Source organism: Lepisosteus platostomus, chromosome 15 (assembly GCF_059453375.1).
Source record: "Lepisosteus platostomus isolate fLepPlt1 chromosome 15, fLepPlt1.hap1, whole genome shotgun sequence".
Classification (NCBI taxonomy): Eukaryota; Metazoa; Chordata; class Actinopteri; order Semionotiformes; family Lepisosteidae; genus Lepisosteus; species Lepisosteus platostomus.
This window is the reverse complement of record NC_142625.1, coordinates 18,865,771-18,889,578: the sequence shown is the minus strand read 5'-3', so window position 1 is coordinate 18,889,578 and position 23,808 is coordinate 18,865,771. Positions and strand designations below refer to the sequence as shown.

At 39.3% G+C, this 23,808-nt stretch overlaps 2 protein-coding genes across 8 annotated transcripts in view; one reads left to right on the top strand and one right to left on the bottom strand.

Annotated features, from left to right (window-relative positions):
• The window catches only part of sycp2 (synaptonemal complex protein 2), a 33,251-nt gene extending 26,881 nt beyond the window's left edge, over positions 1 to 6,370 (top strand). Inside the window, exons 39-45 of the mRNA XM_088608278.1 lie at positions 710 to 837; positions 1,419 to 1,513; positions 1,999 to 2,098; positions 2,347 to 2,405; positions 4,175 to 4,253; positions 5,641 to 5,697; positions 5,975 to 6,370. Coding sequence (XP_088464404.1) covers positions 710 to 837; positions 1,419 to 1,513; positions 1,999 to 2,098; positions 2,347 to 2,405; positions 4,175 to 4,253; positions 5,641 to 5,697; positions 5,975 to 6,046 — 590 coding nt within the window. The 3' untranslated portion in view covers positions 6,047 to 6,370. The remainder of the gene's footprint in view (positions 1 to 709; positions 838 to 1,418; positions 1,514 to 1,998; positions 2,099 to 2,346; positions 2,406 to 4,174; positions 4,254 to 5,640; positions 5,698 to 5,974) is intronic.
• Positions 6,371 to 7,446: 1,076 nt separating this feature from the next.
• Positions 7,447 to 23,808, bottom strand: part of LOC148648150 (phosphatase and actin regulator 3-like) — a 53,883-nt gene continuing 37,521 nt past the window's right edge. For 6 of the 7 annotated variants that reach the window (XM_088608282.1, XM_088608283.1, XM_088608280.1 and 3 more), the window contains 5 exons: positions 15,160 to 15,215; positions 12,189 to 12,250; positions 10,692 to 10,832; positions 9,313 to 9,389; positions 7,447 to 7,981 (listed from right to left, as the gene is read on the bottom strand). In XM_088608282.1, the coding sequence (XP_088464408.1) occupies positions 7,966 to 7,981; positions 9,313 to 9,389; positions 10,692 to 10,832; positions 12,189 to 12,250; positions 15,160 to 15,215 (352 nt within the window). In that variant the 3' untranslated portion in view covers positions 7,447 to 7,965. Of the gene's footprint in view, positions 7,982 to 9,312; positions 9,390 to 10,691; positions 10,833 to 12,188; positions 12,251 to 15,159; positions 18,068 to 23,808 lie in introns of those variants that run through there. The other variant, XM_088608281.1, reaches the window with a different exon arrangement.

Sequence of the window (23,808 nt, the reverse complement as noted above, 5' to 3'; positions counted from 1 at the left end):
CAAGGTGTTCCTGAACCTCAGCCTGTGCTTTTAGACTCTTATAGAATGCATACTGTGCTTGTGGAACCCTAACACAGACTGAATTCTTTCTAACCCAACTGGTCTTATAAGCCTTCTAATTACATAGAGGTGTGAATAATTGCACAGAGAGCCTATCCTGACAGCGATTTCCCCCCTGTGGAATTCCATTCCTACTGAATGCTCTAGACTCACTCTATGCAGCTGTGTCTAATTGTTCTAATTTTCCAATTACTGGGTTATCACCTTGGCTCAAGGTCCTACCATTGGGTGTAGGTTTGAGCTGGTGGGTTCCTCAGAGAGAAACATCTCTCTACATCACAAGGCCCATGCCTTTTATATTATTAAAACTGCTTTTTTATAATAAATAATAAAATATAAATCTTATAATGCTTGACATTATGACATGAAAATCAAATAAATATATTTTGATCTCATAATAACCTGAACATATGCACAGTGCTCTACCTTCACTGAGAGACCCTGCTGTGGTATCTTGAGCAAGGTCATTTAGCTGGATTGCTGTAAAATACCCAAGCTGTGTCAGTGGGAGCAAATACAGGTCTCTTTGAATAAAAGTGTCATGCAAATAAAAAAAGTAATAATATTAGTAATAATTAATTAAGGAGAGGATGTAATGACTCTAAGAAGAGATCTCTATTTCATACTGGCAACCTCTTCTGCATTGCAGACATAGAGTTGCAGTCCACCACCTTCTCCCACACAGTCTCAACTCCGGACTTCTCCACCTGGAGCATGAGTCTGGACCAGGACATGATGTGTCAGAAGTTCACTACAAAGCAGAAGACAAAACTTCAGGTAGAACTGAAAGAGGGGGCAAAATGTATCAATACTTTCTCTCCTTTTTTAAATATACAGAAGATATTAAAGATATAAGACATATGGCAATAATCTTGAATAACATGCTCAACATTACTGGCCTGCCTGCAGTACTGGAAATGTTAGAGGTATTTTTGTATACTCACTTCAAAAACCAGTTTCCTCAAACCCAAGTAAAGTTCCTCAGATGTGCTTTAGCAAGCCAAGCAGTTGAGTGTGATGTGGGAAGTATGTGAGGATCTTTTAACTAGCGCATGCATTAAAAAACAATATACAATTAAATGCATTTATTAAATATTAGATAGACAATAGTGGCTGCTTAACGTTTTTCACTAAGGCAGAAGCCATTAAATTATTTTCAGAATATAAAGAAATATTGAAATCCCATCCATTAATCCACGATAAAGTGTGAAAATCCAAAATGGATACTTCAAAGAGAAAGCCAGCTTTTAGCATCAGATCTGTAATCAGTCACAGACAGGAATAACCCCTGGCCTAATTTCTATGCTGATACACTAGAATAAGATTGTTTTTCACAGTAAGGCTGTGTCTTTTTTCAGGATCGTTCCAAGAAGATGGATTATTTTGCTAGGCAGTCTCTGAAAACTGTCCAGCAGCATGTTTCCTCAGTCCATGTCCAGGTTAAGCAGCACAGGTCAGTGAGATTCTCTCCGATCACTGCTTTTCATTTAGAACATCAAGGCAGGAGACACCTTGTCTCTCTGTGTTTCTATTCTCATGTTAAATTACAGGTTTCCAGGTACTGAATTATTAATAGATTTGGTTCAATAAAGAAACAGTCTTAGATCTGAACCAGAAACAGGTTCAAAGGTTCAAAGATGATCAGTCATCTTAACATGTTTCTGTAATTAAACCAAATATAGATATTAAATCCATAGACATCTCCCCAGTTGTGTAAATTATAGTTTTCTGAAAGTCTTAGTTGTACATAAATCCAGGTGTAAGAATTCAATAATCTATTAAAGTTCTTTACAAGTTGTGCACAGTTCAAGACCTTTTCTTTGAAAACACGGTCTGGAACATTAAAGTGTGGTTTGGAAATAATCTGTGACCTAACAGCACGTTATTCCATTCCCATACTGTCTCATTCTCATTTCTCAATCTCTTGATTTTACACAGGTTCCGCAATCTGGATAGATTCAGAGACACAATCTTAGAAGAACTCAATGACTTTGAAAAGGATGTCTCAACTTTAAAAAATATGGAGAAAGACCTAACAGTAAGCAATCCAATATAATTAGTATGGTTTCCATTTGTCCTTACAACAGTCCTTTTGAGGAAAACATTTCAGGAATCGGTAAAGCTAAAATTCATTCATCAGGCACTAATTGTAATAATAATTAATAATTGCTCACACTTATAAGGGGTTTTGGATGTCAGATTATTTTATAATGAAATGTTGTTTGTGTTTTTAGATTTAAAGACTGTATAAAGTCTGATAAAGAGGTGCTTTTTTCTTTTCTTCAGAATTTCTGGAAGAAACAGTCTCAGGTATTATGTACCTATCAGGAACAAGAACAAAAAAGGTACGTTGTATTTTAATCAAGCACAAACAATAAAATAGACCTTCCTTCTGAATTTGAACTGAGCAAGTAGGTGGTGTTTTTTAGAGATGGACTGAGCACTACAGCTCATTGTATTAGTACATACAGACAGGATGATCTAAAGTAAAATTCCTGTCAAATACTAAAAGGGAAAAAAACTTGTAACAGATGTTGCAAAATCTTGTACTATTACTATCGAACACAAACATGTTGTAGACAAATAAATAATCTTTGTGTAATAAACATGGTAATCTAGACTCACCCTGTAAATATCCATAGTAGAAGCAGAGATGTACTGTATACAGTATATAAAGTGAGCACATTTCTGTTTTTAGCTATCCAAACCACTTTCTGTTTCCTGTGTACACAACAGTATATGCAGTGTCGTGCAAAAGATCACAGGTTTTTAGTCCTAGGATGTATTTATTAGGTCTTTGATGACAAGATATGTATACAGTATTATGGTATATGCATTATATTTGTGATCACTGTCATGATAGAATGTTTTTCTCCATGAGATCATTTCCAAATGGAAAGGCATGGCATCTTGGCATCTACTTGTATTTTCCTACTGTTCTTACATCTTTTTCTGACTCCAAAAGCAGAAATAAATCTCTATATGATCACAATTTCACCATGAACTTCACTTTTGGCATTATTTTCTTTTTGTTTTATAATATTCAGTTAACTCTTTTGCAAAGGAATTGGCATAATCTAAAGGTGTTTTAATTCCAGTACTTGATCGTTATCTTAGAATTACCTCATACTCCCATGAGAGATTGAAAATCATATTTAGAGTCCTTTCAAATGCAAATAATCCGACCTTTGCACAAATCAGTGAAGTGTGAGGTGCTGGAGGGAGGCACGTTTGGCACAGAGGCAGCTTGACTTGGCCTTCCTGCCAGCCCCAGTGCTTTGTGAAGGCTAGCTCAAGGTCAGGATTCCCTCTGTTCTGCCACCCTGCATCTGTGGGGGAGGACAATGTGAAAATAAGGCCAGAAGGGCACCTGTTCCTGTGGTCTAATTCACCTACTGATCAGCACACAAATTCCCTGTTTATATATAATACCAATCCTTAGTCACCTCTCTGTAGCAAAATGGGGAAATATTGCTGCAGTCAGTGTGATCATCATTACATCATTGTACATCATTGACATTTACTGTACATGTCTGCAGCATTTCACTTGCTCTGTGCTGTAGTAATGTACCTAAAATTGTGGTGTTGAAAGGATTTTTCTTCAGACACACGCTTGTTTCCTTTGTGACCATTTCAGTTGCATTGACAAAAACAACAAGCTGCTAGATTTTAATTTTTTGATTGTGTGAATTCTTGTTTCCATCTAAAATGTGATTGAAATAATTGTATATTTTATGATTTATGATTATAGTTTACGATTATACAATTGAGGGTGTAGAGGTGTTATCACTCTGTTTAGTGGTGTTATCACTAAGTATAGGCTTTGCACCATGGCAAAGATTTAGCTATATACAGAATGTATTTAAATGAATGTGTAGAAAAACAAGCAAAATTATTTTATATATTTTCAAAGTAAATTTAAAATCATCTGCTGTTCTGATGTTGGGTAGCTTAAATGGCCTAGAAAAAAACCTTTCATAGAAGAAGGTAAAACTGACACTTAAGCCTCAGAAAAAAGACCATTGTCTTTCTTGTTACTTTTAACCAAGACAATAAAAATTATAAGTAACATGAAATTACTGAAAATCAAATGTATTTTCTGTTGCTTTTGCAGAATTCATCTTCTGAAGAGTTCATTTAAAACAAATGTAGCTAACAGCCAGGAGTATGAGGAAAGAATTTTAACGACAGAGGTTTGTTGAAAGATTATTTCAGTGCAAAAAACAGAAACAAAATGCCCCAGTCTGCGTCTACATTTGACAAAAAACTGTTAAAAATAATTTCACTGCTCAAGAATGAAAGAAACTTATCATGTATTTAACATTTCTATGAGCATTACTAATAGGCTCCAGTTCCTTCATGACCCTGTATCTCATCAGATGCTTGTTACAGTTCTGTTTTCCTGCTCCATGCTGACTACATGAGTGTGATTGTTAGCTTTTCTGTCAGGTATTAGGAATAGGTTTGTAGCAGACAGCCCTCTATTAGTCACACTCATACTTAGCTCTCTAGCCACTTTCCAAAGTCAGGTCTTTAAATGCATATAAGAAAAGGAACTCCAAATTGTGCTGACAAGTGGGATCTTTGAAACCGTAAACACAAGAAATGAATTTATTATTAAGGACTGCACCAACTGCAAAATTTTAATTAGTTTGCTCTAGGCAGTGAAAGTCTTAAATCCCATAGCTGGTTTCAGAGCCCAGATTAAAAGATTAAAGGGGATTATTTTGATCAAAGATCATTTAGTTGGCATGAAAATGCATATCACATATACAGCTAATTACAGCTGCAGTCCATCACAGACATCAAGAGGGGAAAAGAGTAGAAGAATATCCTATCTATTGTTTTTAATGACAGTGTTTATATAGACATGTTCTGGCAACAATGCCTACTTTAATTAAAACCTTGGTATACAGTGTAATGAGATGAAGGTGGTGGCTCTATTAGAAACATAACCTAACACAGATGTAACTGTTTTTCTCCATTTAACAGAGAAGATCTGTGGATGCCTCTTATAGACAGGGCTTTTCAAGAGTGCAGTTGATATTACTGATAAATGTCCAGAAATAATCACTTGTTCTTGTTTTGAGACCTATAAAAGGCTGTGAAAAGATAACTTTAATGTCACAAATTATTTGATTTTACAGATATCTGTGTTTTCTTAGCCTTTTGAAGACATCATATTCCATCTGCTAAATAAATGTTATACTGCATCGTTACAGATAGTAAACCTTGTTAAAAATATAACAAAGTGGAGATCTGCATCAGTGTGCAAGACGCAAAAAACTAGCTGAGGTTAATTCCACACGGGAAAGTAGAAACGAAAAAAAAATGCAATACTTTTTTCTTTTCAGTGTGGAACCTCTACTTTATTCTTAAGAAAAGACGTTCTTTTTCAATTTAGAGAGATTTTTCCATTCAGTCTGCAGTTTTTCAATTTTAGTGCCAACTTCACACCTCAGCTTCCTGATGTTATTAACAAATATTGTTGAGTTCAGTATGATAAATCTCACTAGCTTCCACAATATCTAACCTTCTGTTGGAAAAGTAAAAATGTGAGAAAATATTGTTTGTTTGCAGATGCATTTGTTGAGGAAGGACATTAAATTAATCCAGGACCGACTTCTCAAGGAAATGGTAAATTGAACAGTATAAAGTTCTGCAATTCTCTAGTCCTGCATTTGCTGTTACACTATTTGGTGCATTATTGGATTTTTCCCATGATGAAATGGCATGTACAGGGGGTCCTCACAGATGCTTAATACTTTATAATTGTGTATTTTACTGTGGAATTGCTTAGTTCTTATACACTGTGACTGTTTTCTGCTATTATCTATTTTGGTGGCTTTTGTAGCTTTTGCTGCCTCAAGCTGTGATTGTAGTAGTTAATGTATTTTGCTTTCTTTACTCACAGCACCAAGAGGAGCTCCTCAGTGTTCACAGGGGACTGCAAGCACTGTTTTTCCCAGAAACAAGTCAATTCTAAGACCAGAGTCAGATCATTCTGAGCCCTCTTTTTGTTTTCATGTTATTTTTTAACTTCAGTAGACATATATGTTCTATTGGCTAACAGCAATTTTTGATTATTTAAGTGGTGCATTTTATGTGGATTCCAGTGTTCAGCTTCACATAATTTTTAATATATCCTTGGTGATTAATTCGGGTTCAACTATTTGAACCAGAAATCAAACAATTCGATTTTTGTAGCATTTATGAAAAATGTTTGTTCAAATGTTCTTATACTTTTAGCTAATTTTGACTACAGTTTTTTCTGTTTTTTCTCCTTTAATAAATGTTTCCATAATAACAATATATTATTTTTTTCTAGAAAAGACAGAAACTTGAAATTGCTAGTTAATTTCTTTTTTTCTAAATTCCTTAACATCAAACAGATGTGCATCTGATCCTATAGACAGCACTGCAAGGATGTACAGTTACCCTAGAAATGTTACACTCCCACACTGTCATGGGACTGAAAGATGCAACTAATGTTTGACAGTAAAATGCCCTTTTTATTTAGGCCTTCAAGGTCCACAGAAACGTTCTCTTCCAATTTACCACCTACGCTGTGTTTGAGGTGAAAGGAACTTGGTTTTGCATTCTCTAATGTTATTGTCCTGAGGGGACAATGACACTGCCACAGTGACAGCTTATGTAACGCTGCTGGCATTACAAATGAGGCGAGTCAGGATCACCCTCCCACATGGCCATGTATGAAACAGTATACTGCATAGCACAGAAAGGATTTACTTGGCCACATTTCTACACAGTTTCAGTTCAAGTACAAGAGTTCCTAAGTCCTTCACCCCAGCTTCTGCTTCTTGTATCGTCTTCTGGCATCCATCTTAAATGTGTTTTTCTTAACACGCAAAGAAAAACAAAATTCCATCTCCAGGCAGTCCCCAGTCTGTGTAATTCACACACATCCATCCACCCATTTTCTAACAGCTTGGTCCAGTACAGTGTCTTTGGAGAGCCAGAGCCTATCCGAGCAAGCAAAGAGTGCAAGGCAGCATACACCCTGGACAAGTGCTGGTCCATCGCAGGGCACACACAGACACACATACAAAGAAGACAAAGCCTCCTTGGTTATGTCATGTCTTTAGACTGCAGAAAAATTCAGAGCACCCATAGGAAACCCACACGAACATGGAGAGAACATACTAACTCCAAAAAGAGAGCACCCCAGGAATTAAACCCACAGCCCTAGCAGTGCGAGGCAGCAATGTTAACCCCTGCAGCACCTTGCTGCTCTGTTCATACTCTTGCTTTTCCCTAATACAACAGCTACAATGCATTACATGAATTCGCCACACTCTGCTTGGAGTTGGACTGAGTAACACTTGCGTTCGAAAACACAAAGTAAAGAAAATGACGAAAGAGCAATTTCTTTTTAAAAAAAATTCGAAACTTGTATTGTGCAGACAATAAATAGTGCTTACAAAGGGGTTTTTGTGATAAGACATGGATTCCTGCTCAGAAGGACATTTATACAGTTGAGATATGAAACTTGTAGATTTGTGAGCTCCCACAATCCATGAGTTGTGACTGGCATTATGCTGTAGGAAAAATGAAGCTGGTCACATGCACAACTCCCCACTGGTATTGATAGTCTGCCTTTCAAAAGCATTTAAAAAATGTCTTAGAAACGAACAAGAAAAAGGGCCCTCCATTCTCTCCTCTCCTCTTCAACAACATCAGAGATGTGTGGCCAGAGTTCAGAGTACCCAGCGTGGGCATCACCACTCCATGCCCACTGGTAGTGCCCACTGTAGAGACATGGCCTCCAGGGTTCAGAGCCCAAATATCAGGACACCTAGGTGCTGGGCAAAGGCATTTGAAGAATCCTCTCAAGGTCTTCATTGACAGAACCGGTTTCAGCAATTCTTCATAGAAGAAACCCTGCTATGGTCTGTGGAACCTGGAATATAAGGAAGGTAAGACAATAACCTATTATATCCTGCATTGAGAATTTCATGGGATATTATTTTAATAGTCAATTTCATCTTGACCTGCTATTTCTCTAGGAAAACTACTCTCCTGCTAAAGAACATGCCTCTAGATTTGATGTTAAGGTATTTTTTATAGTGCAAATTATTTAAAAAGCGATTCTGCACGACTACCACCTTACACAACTTTAAAAACAGTTTAGCATCCTTAGATATGTTTGTATCGTTATCATACTTGCAACTCATTTGATTTGTCATTTCTTTCATTTCTACAGTAAAAAACCTTTTTTATAAAAAAATATACATGCAGCTCCGTTAGTCATAAATCAATTCAAAACTGCCTGAAATATATTGATTTGGAAAGCCCTATTTAGCTGTATGTTCTTAATTTAGCAGGTATTATATACAGTATGAGCATAAGAACAAACGCAGCACTGAATCATAATTGCGTATCTAGGATGATTTAAAACCAAAAAGAGTTGTGTACACCTCACACTAGTACATAATGCAGTTTTTGGCAACTGAGTCATTGTGGTCATTAAAGTTTGACAACTTTCAACTGATAAAGTGTAAAATGGGTAGACTGTGAAATCACAAGCTTCTTACAAACAAAAATATGAAAAGTAGATAAGACCATCAGTTATCTCAAGATAAATCTGAATACCACTTGGTTTCAGGAAGACATAGCGGATAAGAAACTAAATAATGAAATGTAATGGAAACTTCTCTGTTTCCAATTAAATAAAGAAAGTTGATGTTATGTTATGACCCTCAGAGTGACTACATAAAGCCACTACTGTCATTCATTTTACTTGGAGACACAGTGAACATGTGTGAACCATGTTTTTTTGTGATCCTGCATGGTTACCACACCCATGTACAGTATGACATGTCACACTGCACCTTGTATTTAGCATATTATTCGAACTCTTAGATGTACACTACAGTCTCTCATGCCAAAACTGGTTTAAAGCGTTTTGGCCTGCTAGAGTTGTTGGTGTCTTTTGCCACTAGGACATTTGTAAAACTGCATATCACACAAATGTATCAATGCAGTTGCTGCATCTTGCTTGCAGTTGGTCATGTGAGCAGATACAACCCAGAAGCAGCGTAAGCAGAAAAGAGGCTAAATCGGGGACAGCATTTGTTATTTTTGTCAAGCTTTGCAACTGTGTGCAGTTTTAATCCCCCAGGAGGGCAGGATCCAAGCTAAGTTTGGCTCTGCACTCTATCTTTATCTCATAGGGTGCCCGGACCTCTAAAAATAGCAACTACCAGCTGAGCCACAAAAATGCACACTGACCTTGTCAAATGTTTGCTCGAGGCATGGACTTCCATCTCATTGCTTTTGTACTCGTTCAGCTCTTTCCGGATCGCCGCCTGCAAAACGAAAATAACATCGATAATCAAAAGGCCACAATGCAGGTGCCCATAAGCACTGGGTGTGTGTGAATAAAATGCTTATAAGGGAAAAGTGGAGGTGAAGAAAGGAGTAGTGTAAGAGGAGAGAATAACTTTTGGCCTCACTCATTAGTAGACAGTGCTGTTCAAGAATGAGGTGGTTTCTCGTTTATTCACTAAGAAACTTATACATAGTTAACACACAGCCAATGAGCAAATGCCAATACCCGTGCACATGAAACAACACATTTTATAGAAGGGAGCTGGAAAGTAACATATTTAAATAACCAGAAGCTGGTATCAGCTCCCAGTGAGAAGGGGTGATTTTGAAATCTGTGTTTTTTCTGGTGTTTACAGGATTGCAGAACGCTCTGTGAAAAGGCCCAGAACACATGGGCAGTGCTATTGATTTTTAGCTTCAACAAACAACCAGGACAACATAGTCAAAATGTTGACAAATATGTAGGAAAAGGGATATTAGAGAGAAGGAAAAGTTTTAAACATTGTAGGCCCTAGTGGGGAGACACAAAAAAAACACTAGACTGGAATCTTAAAAAGTTGAAAACATTTCTTGCATGTTGTGGTCGTGAGGCACAATAGGAGTGGGTACGGATAAAGATGGAAAGTGACCAAACAATAGTCTGATTATAGTATTCCAGACGTGAGAGAATACAAACGTACCTATTTCTGGTTATCTGTATAAACAAAAATCCAGAGAACAAAGTAAACTAAATGATCTGAAAAATCTATGCTGAGAGATAGGAGTCTTAACTGTTATCTTAGAAAATTACTCCCCATAACACACTGTGTTGAATTTGCTGGCCTTCTAAATGTACAGTATGGAGGTGTATTGTGTTATATTTGTTGACCAAAGAGCTATTAAGCTATTTTTATTTAAAATGTTTTGGTCTGCACTGAAATCAATAAAAAAACACAGTGGACCCAAGTTATAATAAATCTGCCTCAAAACAATTTGAGGGTCTCTGCCTGAATATGTTCTTAAGTGTTTGTGCAAATGAATACAAAGCTCCCTAGGCTGTGTCTGCTATAAACAGGGGAGCAAGCTCAATACACTGATTACCACTCTGTGTGAGCCGAGCCTTCTGCCTGTGCTCGGTCCTATCTCAGAGCAGACCAACGCCACTCATTTTCCTAACAGGCCGCTCCGAACCAGAGCAACCCAGAGCACGAAGGATGGCCATCGGAGACGACGTGGAGACCGAGAGAGCATGAGAGAGCTGGACAGGATAACAGGACGGGCCTCTCATCCGGCTGTGATACCTTATCGGCCGCCGAGAGCCTAGTCCATGGCTTGTCTGCCCGTCGGTCATAATCCTGAGCTTTGGCCACCTCAACGTAGTCGCTAAAGCGGATGAGGATCTTCCGGTCCCGCAGCTCGTCGACGGTGGGTCGCTGGTTGAGCTGACAAAAAGAAGAGACGGACCTCAGTTAACATAACAATAAGCTTCTTCCGAAGGAGTGTCATGCCAGTGCCATGACACATTAGTTCTGGTTCTTAGATGGCAGTTTGTTACACCTAGGTTTCATTTTCCATTTCTGCACTGAACCTCTCAACTGGAAGTGATGCTATTGGGTTCGTGCAGTCAGGTGCCTGCAGATGCCCTTGTAATCAATGCTAGTCTGATGGAAACAGTCTAATATCTACCCGAGACAGCACTCGATCATGCTTGTGCACAGAAAGAGCAGCTGTTTGAGGAGGACTGCTCCGGTTTATTAAATGTACTGTGGTTGATTAAGGTATCTGGACCTTAAAGCAATTGGTGTTTTCCCTGCAGCATGCAGACCTACTGTAGCCTGAGTTGAACTTGAGCGCCTTATAATAAAAACACATCATCCGAAACCTTTTTCATAGTAACTGTATTAAAAAATACATATATTTAAAAATCAGAAAACAGAACAAAGACATCTTACTACTCATACCTGTCATTGACATTATAGCACATTTTTAATAGGATGTAGTAAAACAGGGCTCAGAAATAAGCCTGGCCACTTCCTCCAGAGATAGTGTGGACACTGAACAAAGTGGCATACAGTAAGTGCCCTCCGATTCCTTTGCCACACTGTTCATGTATGGATCCAGAAGTCAGAATGTGAAATGTTTCAATAACAACAGGATCAGAATCCCTGCACTCACAGGAAGGCACAAAGTTTAAGAAACTCGGAGCCAAGAAATTCTTATTTTCAATCTGAACAGTTCTCTTGGAAAACCTCGACAAGCAGCGTGTCTCTTAATTACCAGGGTTGTTGTCTTCTATGTTATGCACGTATGTTTACGTATTTTAACTTCTGATTTGACAATTGCAACGCATTTAATTTGTGCAGGATACATGAAACACTAGAATGTTAAATACACTCCCTGAAATCAGACCTCAAATACAGCAGTCTCTGTCATAAATAGCATCAATAAGCTTATTGATGATCCCACTAGATACCACAGCTTCTTTTGGTAAGTCATGAAAAAAGCACCATTAAATTTGTTGCTGATGAGGGAAACAGACACTCTCTTTGGGGTAATAGGTCTTCAGAGCCTATACTGAAAGTACTTAAATCCCCATCAATTACCATACTGACAACCTGTTCATTTAGATCACAGGTTCTTTTCTCACACAAACCTACAACCCGCCAGCTGACCTTTAATTCTACAGAACAGCAGAGTATTAAACCAGGGCAGTGTTGCAGGCAGAGCTGTCTGTGTGTTTGGAGAACCTTTTGTTTGAGGACGATTAAGGATTTAAAGAATTTATAGCTTCACAATACCTTTCTGTTCAGCCGTTGTTTGATTTCCCTTCTCTCTTCCTGCTCCGTCTGATCGTTTCTCTCTGCAGCAGACAAAACCATAAAGTAAGACGTTAGCAGGAACACTTGCAATAAACAGTGAAAAAAGGCAGGAAGACCTGCAGTTAACAGCTGAACGGTGTAAATACAGTGTCTGCATGAGCAGGGTTCATGCAAAATGACTTTACAAAGGAGAAACGTGTGCAGGAGAAGTAGATTTAAATAGGAAACAAAGAACAAATATTTTACATCACCGCCACCAGCCTTGATATCACTATATTATCATGTACAGCTGGAGTGAGCATTGAAACTCATTTAAAAAATATCAGTGGTTGGTGATTTTTGTGTTTAGAATTCTGGTCATAAAAATAAACACAGTGGTAAGGGTTCATTTGTCACATTATTGAATCCTGCATATCAGATTGGATAGCGTAAAAGTGTCTTAAATCACCTTGCCCAATTGTACTTTTAGTCCCTTTTAATGCCAAATAACCTACAGTTTAACCACAGAAATATCCAGGGGAAGTTGATATCATCTAAATAAGACTCAATTATTACAGCTCAGCCCATTCCATTTACGAATCATTCTAAAGACACTCATAAAAAAATATTTTTCCGGAGTTTCCTGAACAGCAAGGATTGAACCCTGCTCTTTTCACCAGGAATGCCGTGATGTGTCTCTGCTATGACAAGCTGTGACCCAACAAGAAGTGCAAAGCGAACATTGAGTACTGTTTACACCCTGTCTTTGTATGAATTTCCATCCATTACTGCCTGGAAATTGTGGTTTTGAATGAGAGTAAAACAGTGGCACTGAGTTCTCAGCTTATAACTGCTTACACATCCAAATTATATTCTTGCAGCAGTTACTGACTGAACCAGTTAACGCATCAGAGTCTAATGAGCCGACTTGCAGAGTGTCTAGAACAGTGCAAGAATCGGCTCCTGTCCCAAAATTCAGGGTGAATCACGGTCTTCTGCATCTAACTGCACTCAGGAACACCATCAAACAATGTTGATTTAAGGTAACGGTATTTCTATTAATTAGGTTTATCAAATCATTTAACATTGCTCACCAGCAAGCATTTACCAGTCTCTTTTGATGCTTTCTCCTTTATCTTGAACATCTGCAGTATCTTAAAGGTGAATGTATCTTAAGTAGTTATGTATGCATAAAGATATTTATGCAATAACCATGCCCAGTTTTTTCTTTAAGGAAATGCTACTGATAAAATTATCTCATGGCATGTCAAATTTAAAAGACCCCGTTTTTCCTACTGGAATTTTGATTTTGTTTGGCAATATCTAGCATTTCTAAGAAAACATACTGTAAAGCACCACTGAAGATAATATCGTACCAATGTTTATTTTTTTAGTTCGATTTTTTTTTGTTTCCAAAATGTGTTTGCATAGCACATAAATTCCATATTCAGCTCTTGCAAGGATGCCCTTTCTCCCAAGTGAATCTGCGGGTACTGTGAAAGTTGGCGTGCCAAGCACTTTGATTGTGAAAGAGTTCTCCTGCCCTCTGGTTCAAAAAACGGCTCCTCCCACGACTTCTCTTCATTCCAGATTGTCTTAAATCAGGTGCAGGGAACTCCAGTCCTGCTACTGATCTACGTTTAGAAACACGGGTGATAGGACTACTTACTAAAATAATTAGTTCAATTTAGCTCTTCATTTAAATTGTAGATTGAACACGGGCAGGACTGCAGACTCCGAAGACTGAAGTGCTTACACTTCGCTGCAGACCTCTGTACTTTCCGCCTTGAATACTGAATGCCGCTGAGGAACTAACGCCCGTACTGACTGATCCATCCAAATAGGGGATGACCCATCTCTTGTATACAAGTCTAACTGGGTTTCATTTTCAGTAACACCGTATGCAGTAGATTACAAATCTTTGCAATTTAGCGTTTCTGTAGCAAAACCTAGGAAAGTTGAAGGTAGTGAACGTGTACGTTAATTGTATTTAAGATTACTAACCCACCGAGACAGGTCAGAGAGCTGTCACAGGAGTAGCAATATAACGAAAGCGTTCAACTTCCGCGTTTTCCCTCAGATTATCCTTGAAACTTGTTTTTGTCCCAAGGAGTTGAAACCAAATCAACAAAGTCTTCCGAGAAAATTGCAGAGTAAGAAATTCAGTAGCCATTACATTAACTGTCGTGTGTTCAGTTCACCTGTACATTTTCAGCATTCAGTGATGAGATACAGTATGTACTAAGGTCTGTGGTTGATTTGACGTCTTTGAAGAGAACAATAAGAATTGACAGAGCATAAACATATCGGAAAAGCAACATACTTAGTGTTTACTCTGTCCCTAATAATATTCACCGCCCTCGGTGTTCTGTGACTTGAACATCAGTCAAACCTCGCTTTTAGCATATCTAAATCCATACCTAGAGGTGATTTTTACATAGAAATATTACTACTAGATAAATGTATTTACTTGGCAGGGTGTTAGGTAACTGAGGGTGTCTTAATTCAAGTCCAGGAAGGCTGCTACTGTAAATCTACAGATTTCCTAAGCACCTGAAGTACTGTGCAGAGGCTTGGCCACTTGGTCCAATTAAGCCAGTGTAGCTCTGATATAGGTAATTAAATCAATAGAAATATATATGTGTGTTTAACCTTAATTATTGATATGCATAACAATATTATACAATATGCCATCCCCAAATTACATAGGGATTAAACTATAATTATCCGTTTTCATTTGGCAATATTCCCAGATTAACCTATGCCAATTAACAGCATCTGTAACTACTTATCTGCGATATGCAATTTATAAATGCAAAGAGTTTTGTCAGAGAAGGAAAGGGATCTTTTTTTCCCCCCCAAGACGGAATATCACGATCTACTCGTAGTCAATAACGCATTCGTGTAAATATTTTCAGGTAAGAAAAATGTAGAAAAGGACAATAAAGAGGAGACACGGGGGATGACTTACGTTTTAGGATATTCCGGCTTTCCAGTTCTTCCACTGCCGGTCTTTGACTTAGTCTCCTGCGGAAAAACACCAAGATCACGTTTTGTACCATTTTAACGGCTTGCTAGATGCGTCCTTCGGAGTCCTCGCTCAACACCTCGCTCAAGTCCCTGGAAAAGACCGGAGAATCCCCCAAACTGCAGCTTCTAGTGACCGGTCCCCGCTCTTCCCATCTCGACTCTGAATACTGACTACGACGTCTAGATCGGGACGAAAACCACATCGGGGGAAATAAGAAAGAACGCGCTCTGTGTCTCGGCTCTTCTGTAAAGGGTTGTAATAATCCAACACGCCTCGTTTTTGCGCGGCACTCAGGTATTCATGGAAGAAACGAATTAAATGGATCATCCGCTAACGGAGCAATCCCCTATAAAACGCTTCCCTGACGCTGTGAATTACTTAGCAGTGGCAGTTGCTGGGGTTTCTGCAATCTGCCTCTGAACCTGCTCTGGCTGTTCTGGGTGATACTCCCAGCCTCCCTCCCACTTTTTTTTCCCATGCATAATTTTATTATAGAGGCGTTGCGTGAGAAATTCCGACGCACACTCAGAAGGCGGATGAAAATAGTGCTGCAGTAAGGACCACAAAGGTTTCCCCCATTTTTTTTGTTGGACTGCGTTGTCTGCCCACACAACAATCGCATCTACTCAAAAGGCTTTTTTTTTTTACTGTTGCCGTTGGATTTTCTACTCGGTTCGCTCCATCATTCTAGCCCACGAACAGCCACCGTCGAGTGGCAGGTGAATATACTGTACAGTAGAAGCGGCACATGTAAAGGTTTAGTTTTTTTTTTTAAAAAAAAACACCTCAATCCACAGTGGATGCTTTCACTAGTTCATACTGTATACTGCTTTGCTGCATGATCTCCAGCGTCAGATCGGCTGATCTGGACGATTTCCATTCCCTCTCCCTGCCCAATAAAACAGCCGCCGCTCGGGTGCGGTTTGGAGGGGTTAGGAGTGCATATCTACCGCACGCCCAGCTTCACATCTTGGCTTCATTTTATTTCACAATTCATTAATAAACGGCAAAACATCCATTTTCAGGGTTCTAGAGACGCTTCCAAACCCCCAAACTGGCGTTTACATTTCTTTCACGGACACTAAATTAATTCGTGCCACCTAACATGTCCGTTCATTTCAAGAAAATAAATGAAATTCCAATTCCCGAGGTAGCTGGTGTTTCCCAGTGTGAAGGCCAAGAGATTCTATCTAAATGGTGCAATTTTAAACACAATTTGAAGCCAAACACACAGAAAAGGATCAATATGATTTTAACAAAAAGACAAATAAGGGATACATTGAAAAGAGTATGTGCTTTATAACACAAAAAGGCCCGCTTTATAGTTCTCAGTTGGAGGCAGAAATAGACTTTGAATGTTTCCAGTTACAAAGCTAATGGCTCTGATGTCACACTGTAAGATTCCTTAACTACGCAGAATTCCTTGAACATTCCAGGGTGCGAGTGGAATTCCTGGAGCGTGGACTGTAGGATTCCGTGCAGGACTGTACAAGTCGGGCTGACGGCTCCCTCAGCCATACTCCTCACTGGCCGCTCTGCTCAAAGAGCTGGGCAGCACGTGTGGCGTGTCAGGGCTGTGGCGCGTGTGTTCCTGCCCTGCCCCTTTATGGATGCTGGTGGGGCTTCAGTAGGGCAACAGGGGGCATCAGGACCCCTCTCGCTGTGCTGCAGGCAGCTCTCGGATCCGCCCCAGGAGAGGGGCAGATGGCGGAGACACAGCTGTGACTGTCATGCACTCACAGAGAGGGCAGATCGAGGGCCTGTCAAACAGCAGATTGGGCAGAAACCAAGAACAGCTGTTCTTCATTCCACCAATAAACTACTGTAACAGGGAATAACATTGTTGTTTTGTCTCTATTACAGTTTGGAGTTGCGCAGACAACCCACTTCAGCTGCTTGTAGTGTTGCCGTTTCATAGAGCTCCATTTCTCTAATCAAGGTCCCTCTGTCAGTGTTCCTTATCTAACAGAACATTCAAGCTAGATGCGCCGATTTCTATAAAGCATGTCTTCATGAGGCTATTTTTGTCAACGAGAAAGTCCATTTAAAGCTCGGAACCTGTCATTTTAGAGGCCACTGCCACTGAACTTACAAACACTCAGCTACCGTATAATTAAATGAAAAATCGCCTCTCAAGAGGTTTTGAGACAGACATGGTTGACGAATAAACAAAAGCAGAGCCACAGGGAGCACGTGATTCTGTGTACAGCGAGGACAGAAGTTGTTTTTTGATTACTGGAAGCCATGATCAATTCTACTGCCAGGCGTGATAAATACTAATTGAAAGGCCACACGACCACAAGAACACCATGTACTGAACTGAAGCAGACTTTAATGGAAGGACACTGAATGAGTGAAGAGAATGCCATGGTAATGCTTAATCATAGCAGCAGGCATGCACGTTTTTCAAGTGCACGACTTCATAAGGAGAGCTCGATGTGTTCGAGCCTCTTTTATTAAAGCGGAGGTAAAAATAAAAGCAAAGCGTTTTTGTCTGCGATTGTCTGGCCATCTTCTTTGGGAATGCAGATATAAATCTGTAACCCAGAACCAAAAGGAAGATAGTTCTCAAATTACCTCATCTGTTTGCGGTCAGTAACTCTAAAACTTAGGTTTTAATCGTAAGACAGGATTCATTGTTGTGCTCTGCATACAAATTACTCAAAATGAACATTATACTTTTATCCTCCCACAGTCCACAGACATGCTGGTAGGTTAGGTGGCTTCAGGAAAAATGAGTCCTGGTGTGAGTGTGTTTGTGTCCGTGTGTGCCCTGTGATGGACCGGCGTCCCGTCCAGGGCCTTGTGCCTGTTGCCTGCCGAGACAGGTTCCAGCTCTCCCCCCGACCTGTATTGGTTAGAAAATGAAAGGATGGATTATACTGTACTTCTAGTCACCCAAGACTAAAAAGTTGATTCATTCCGAGCGTGTATTCAGTTTAGATACATAACAACCGGGGACCCATTTTTCGAGGCAAGTCTACAGCACGTCAGAGAAATTAGCTGCCTGATTCTGCAGTGCTGACAGGACTGTGAAGTGGAGAGGACAGGACTGAGTCAGGTGGCCCCAGGGCTGTAGAGTGTGTGAGTGCCCAGCGAGGTGTGCTGTAATGCCTGGTCAGACCTGAAATGGGGCCAGAAGTTACAGATGCACACAGTGTGGCAAAGCAATATGCAACCTGAATTCACCTCAGTGATGGCTAAGTGCTGCTGTCTTAGAATCGAAGGCTACGCTGCTCACCCTCAGTAACCACTTGTCACAGTTTATTGAAAAAGCCAACATCTCATCTAGAATGATAGAAGTACAATTTATGTAACAGCTTATAAAGATGACATTCAAAACAACTGTGTCTTCTGCAGTGACTTGTTGTATAAGGACTTTGGCAAAAGCCTTGTCTTTTCCTACAACTGTACTTTATGTCCTTCTTCTACCACAGATCTCTCTCCCATTTTCTGCTATCAGTGGGGTTGTGGGGTTGATTCTGGCATAAGGAGGCTGATTCTCTCATAATCAGTAAACAAATCCAATTTGTTAATAAACTGGTCAAACTTGCATTAATTCATCCAAGAACCCTTCATAACAGTTTAGACTTCTAACACCCACTGCCTGTTGTCTAAGCCGGTACCCTGAGTTCTTTCAAGAAACTGCAGGATGAGACTTTTGGATCAATCGCTTACTTTGAACCAAAGGTGCTAGATTAGCTGAAAGATTTCCTCTCATTTGTAACTTTACATTCCCATGTCACATAGCATAAGAAAGTACAGCAATTTACAAAGTGACATGTTTAAAAAACAAAATAACGTGAAGTGTTCTTGAGACTTCACCATGTAAAAACTATTTAAGCATTTTGACCCTTTACTTAATTGTAAATGATGTACTCTTTCTTAATCTTGCTTTGATATATTTACACACGTATAATTGGGTTAATAAGGTACTGAACAAGCTAATCTAATTAGTAACCATCCTGATATACTGTATAGACATTCAGCATCAAATAAACTCATCAATTACAAGTCCAACAAATTCACAAAGTTATCGAGAAAATGATAAGATCTTTTGTATAATAGGTGTACTGGCATTTGTTTTCCACTGGCATGACAAAGTTAAATTCGTTATGTTGAGTAACATTTGTCATCAGCAGGCTTGATCAAAGAGGACTCTACTAGGAAAATCACAGACTAGAAGTGTAGTCAATGTTGGAATCAATTGCATCTGTGATGCATGTTTTGCATCAGGGCTACTACTGTGTCATTAGATGATAGATGAATTCTATCCTATTCTTCCTTCTCAGCCTGGACAAACAGGCTTGTTGAGTGTCTCTGATCACATGCTACCCCATATTATCCCACAGATGTGCAGTGGATCCCAAGTCTGCCGTGTAGGGAATCCAATGGCAGAAGTGTTCTGGTCTAACAAGAAAGATGCTGTTAAATGTGGCAGCATGAGAATGCGTGTTGTTCTGCTCAGATAGTGTCACATCAGGATGACACTGCAGGAGAGGCAGCAAGTGAGATGCCAGGGTTTGTTCAATGTGGCGCTGTGCAGTGAGGTAACCATCAATCACAGTGGAGCTCCACAGCAACTAGAAACTCCTGCAAAAGTCTTTATCCATGGACCTCCACATTGATTGGTCTGTTGTACACACCCATCCATTTTAAAACCGCTTCATCCAGTACAGGGTCAGGGGGGAGCCAGGGCCTAAGCCTGCGAGGCAGGATATACCCCGGAAGGAACACCAGTCCATCGCCAGGCACACACAGAAACACACATACAACTGTGTCTTTGGACTGTGGGAGGAAACCGGAACACCCAGGGGAAACCATGCAAACATGGGGAGAACACACAACCTACACAAAGATAACACCAGCTCCTATAATTAGGATATCTTTCTCCAAGTATGAGCCACACTCACTGACTTCAATCAGTGTGTTCTACACAAATCTATGAGTCATTGCTGAAGAGGACATAACTCCACTGTTGCAGGCTATACCTGAGGTGTTACTCCAATTTAATGATGAATTAAGGTGTTGTTTTCTTGTGGCACATACTTGTTCATTTCTGTTTCTTTTTTTTTTCTTGATTTAGGTAATGGCAGGCTAAGTCATTACCTGTGCCCAACAGCTCTCTCAATAATGAGGTGAAGAAGTGCTTTTGCTACAGTCAAACTTATTAGAGTATATTATGGATGGTCATGAATGATCAATTAATCAAAATGATAATAATAATAATTATCAAAATAAGAATCAAAAATATTTTATCTGTAGTCAAACTCCACATAAATATAAACATTCATCTATAAATAGATAAGGGGTTTTTGATGCTCAATATGCACACACATATTTATGTTTCTCTCAACATCAAAGGATCAAAAGGTCTCTGTTTTGGTCCTCTGAGTGTTCTGGGATACATCACTAAAGTCTGCTCTTTCCAAGTTAAGGGCAAAAATAAAACCTCTCTTTCAAGTGTTTGACATCAATGATTCATCAAAGCCTGCTTGACCTCATCCCTCACAGTCTCAGGTATTTAATGTTGGCCTGCCCTGTGCAGGATCAATTGATTATGGCTTGTGGAGATCACGTCTAGACTTGTGGGTCCAGCACCCTGGGGACACCCTGTGCCTCCAACCCTCTCACCCACCCAGAGATAAGAACTTCAAAACAGACCGTGTGTTGGACTCACATGCCTCTTTAAGCTGCATACATTGTTGGTAACGACACAGATTCTAACAAGTCCAGTGTTTTATAATTGGATGTAATTTGTGGGTTATATATTTCTGATTTTTTTTCTCTTGTTTCCTGCATTTGCTTGGATAAAACATAATTGACTCCAGTAATTAACAGTAATTAGTGTTGGTCATTGTAAGCTGAAAACAACTTTGACCACATATTTTTAATATCACACTCAGTTCAGAACATAGTATGTTTAACAGCTGAACTGAAATAATTTGAAATATAATGTATATTACAGCAAATAATGAAGGTAATAGATTGCTGACTTCCAGTAACTTCAGAAAAGGAAACAAAACATACTGTTATGGAATTTTTGATGTATTTCATAGGTTTCCTAGAAGTTTTTTATAGGTTCAAATACATGGCTGGACAGTTTGCTGCAGGTCTGTTTAATACATTTAAATAAACTATTTTAAATACTTTATCGCCACCTCATGTCTTCTCTTTTTAAGACTGAAGACTGTGCCAAAAAGTAGACAAAAAGTAGCCTTGTCACACTTCATTGGAATGAATTTAGAGCAGGGATGTCTCCTATGCAACATGGTGACCAGTACTGTGCACTGCATTCTTAAAGTGATCTAGTCAATGCATTGTGTAATTTCTAACATAGCTTTCCTTCACTTTACATTTCCTTAATTCTACAATTTCACAAAGTAGAAACTTAACATTAGGTTAGCTGTATTTATTGCTTCACCTTATTTTCAGGATTAAAAAAGATATTTTTGAGGAGTCAATAAAAACACCTAATCTTTTTCAGTCCTATTCATTATGTATTTACTGTACATTTCCTCTACCTGCACATAGCACTCTCCTCTTGTGCACATTAAAAATCATTTAGCAGGTGTCTGCCCAGTCTTGGATAATGTCCATTTTTTGTAATGTCTTTACTGCTTCTAAAGCTTATGCTCCAAATATTGCTGTCTTCTAATTTATTACACACCAGATGGGTCTATCCCTGCCCGGATTGTTTTTTGTCATGCATTGGTATAACGTTTGTAAATGTTATTCATATTCATAATATTATAGAAAAAAATCTATTAACTCTATTAACCTACTGTAGCTCCTGTGACACATCTGCCCAGGCGACATTAAGATTATTTAAAGCCACAATACAAGACCTTGTAGTTTCTAAGCATGGTCAAAACCTCAAAGCAATAGGAGTCTTCATTTTTCAGCTGTTCTTGGGGAAAATGGCAAACAAATCCACCTATAGATCCAACCGGTCTCGTGCCGCAGGGGAGCCAAACAAATCCAATTTGCGATAAACTATACAAACTATAGCCCATACCACATCATCTGATCATTAAATCTGACTGTTCAGTTAGCATTAACGTACTCTCCTGCACAACATAATATGTTAATAAAACAGTATAGTGTGGAGGGGAGTGTTATTTCCGGGAACAGACTGGTAGAAGCAGCACTGTTTTGCTGTTTTTCCAAGCCTCACACAGCGTGGGGGTTTGGGGGACTGTGTGAATAAAAACTGCTCACTGAACCAATGAGGGTGTTTTGCATATTTTCGTACTCTATGTGTGATATTTATGGTGCTTCCCACCACACTCGGAGACAGAAGGGAAATCCCAGCAGTGCTGCCATGATTAATATTTTAAGAGACGAAATCGAGAAGCTCTCCTATAGAGGCATGGAAAATCACCAAGGATATTATTGACCTTATCTGTGTTGCTTAGCAACCGTTGTTGCTGTTGAAAATCTTAGGGAGAATGAAATTCTGCGGATTGCATTCTATCCAAAGAGCCTCTTTTGCTCTGTTGAAATCCCGCCTCTGAAATTGCTCTGCATGATGCAATGTACTGTATCTTTTTGGTGGAAAATGTAACACCTATCCATTCCACTCCATAAACCCATGATCTGATGTGCTGGAGTTAAATGTGAGTTAAAATCATTGGGACTTTTGTACTTTCAGGTTAAAAATTCAATCCTATGAAGAGATTTTTGCAAATGCAAAGGCAGCCTTTTCTTTCTAACGTCGTCGTTAATGGTTGTCTTTACATACTGTGGAGAAGCATGTGGCCAAGACACATTTCCAGCAAAGCTCTTGAAATAACAGTTTGCAGTTTCATACTGATGGAGATGCAGAGGGTTAGGTTCAGCTTATTTTTACACTAAACCTAAAGGAAAATGCATTATCTTCTCTTAATTATACATATGAGTTGAATAAAATATTGACTTCCTGCTGAAAATCTGCTGACTATCGATTTCTGTTGATGCATGTCCCCCTTTCTTACAGTTGATGTAGGATATAAAGATAATGACAAGAAGGAATAGAATACAATGGCCCATATATGCAGATGTCATATAACAAGAAATAAAATCACCGAGACAGGTAAAAGCCTATTATTATACACCAGCCTCCTCTGCACTGTGCAGACCTTGGAATCTCTGATTAAGGGTTTTAAAAATACACTCACAATGTTATGCTCATTCCTAAAAAAGTTCGACCCTCAGCCTCAAGCGAATAAAAACGAAATATCCGTGAGTGGGCGTTGTTGCATTATCTCAGCTCTTCTCATACAGGCACTAAAGAACAATCTGTATTGCAGCTATTGCTTTAGAAAGCAATTACTGCACACCCACGACTCCGTCAGCCTTCGTGATTCCTCACGCTGCGCGGTTGGCTGTATAGCTTAGTTACTCCGTGCTCACGAGAGACCTGGGGAGTTCGGGGGGAGGGGGTCATCTGTGCTATCTATGCATTATTCACCAGTCTTGATTCTAAATATAGCAGCTCGCATTCTCCTGCTGTGTGGGCGTCAGGAATAGATTTTTCTGAGCAGCTATAGATAGCAAGGTCAGACTGCAGAGACCGGGAAAGGGCCAAACTGTCACTCAAAGAGAGGA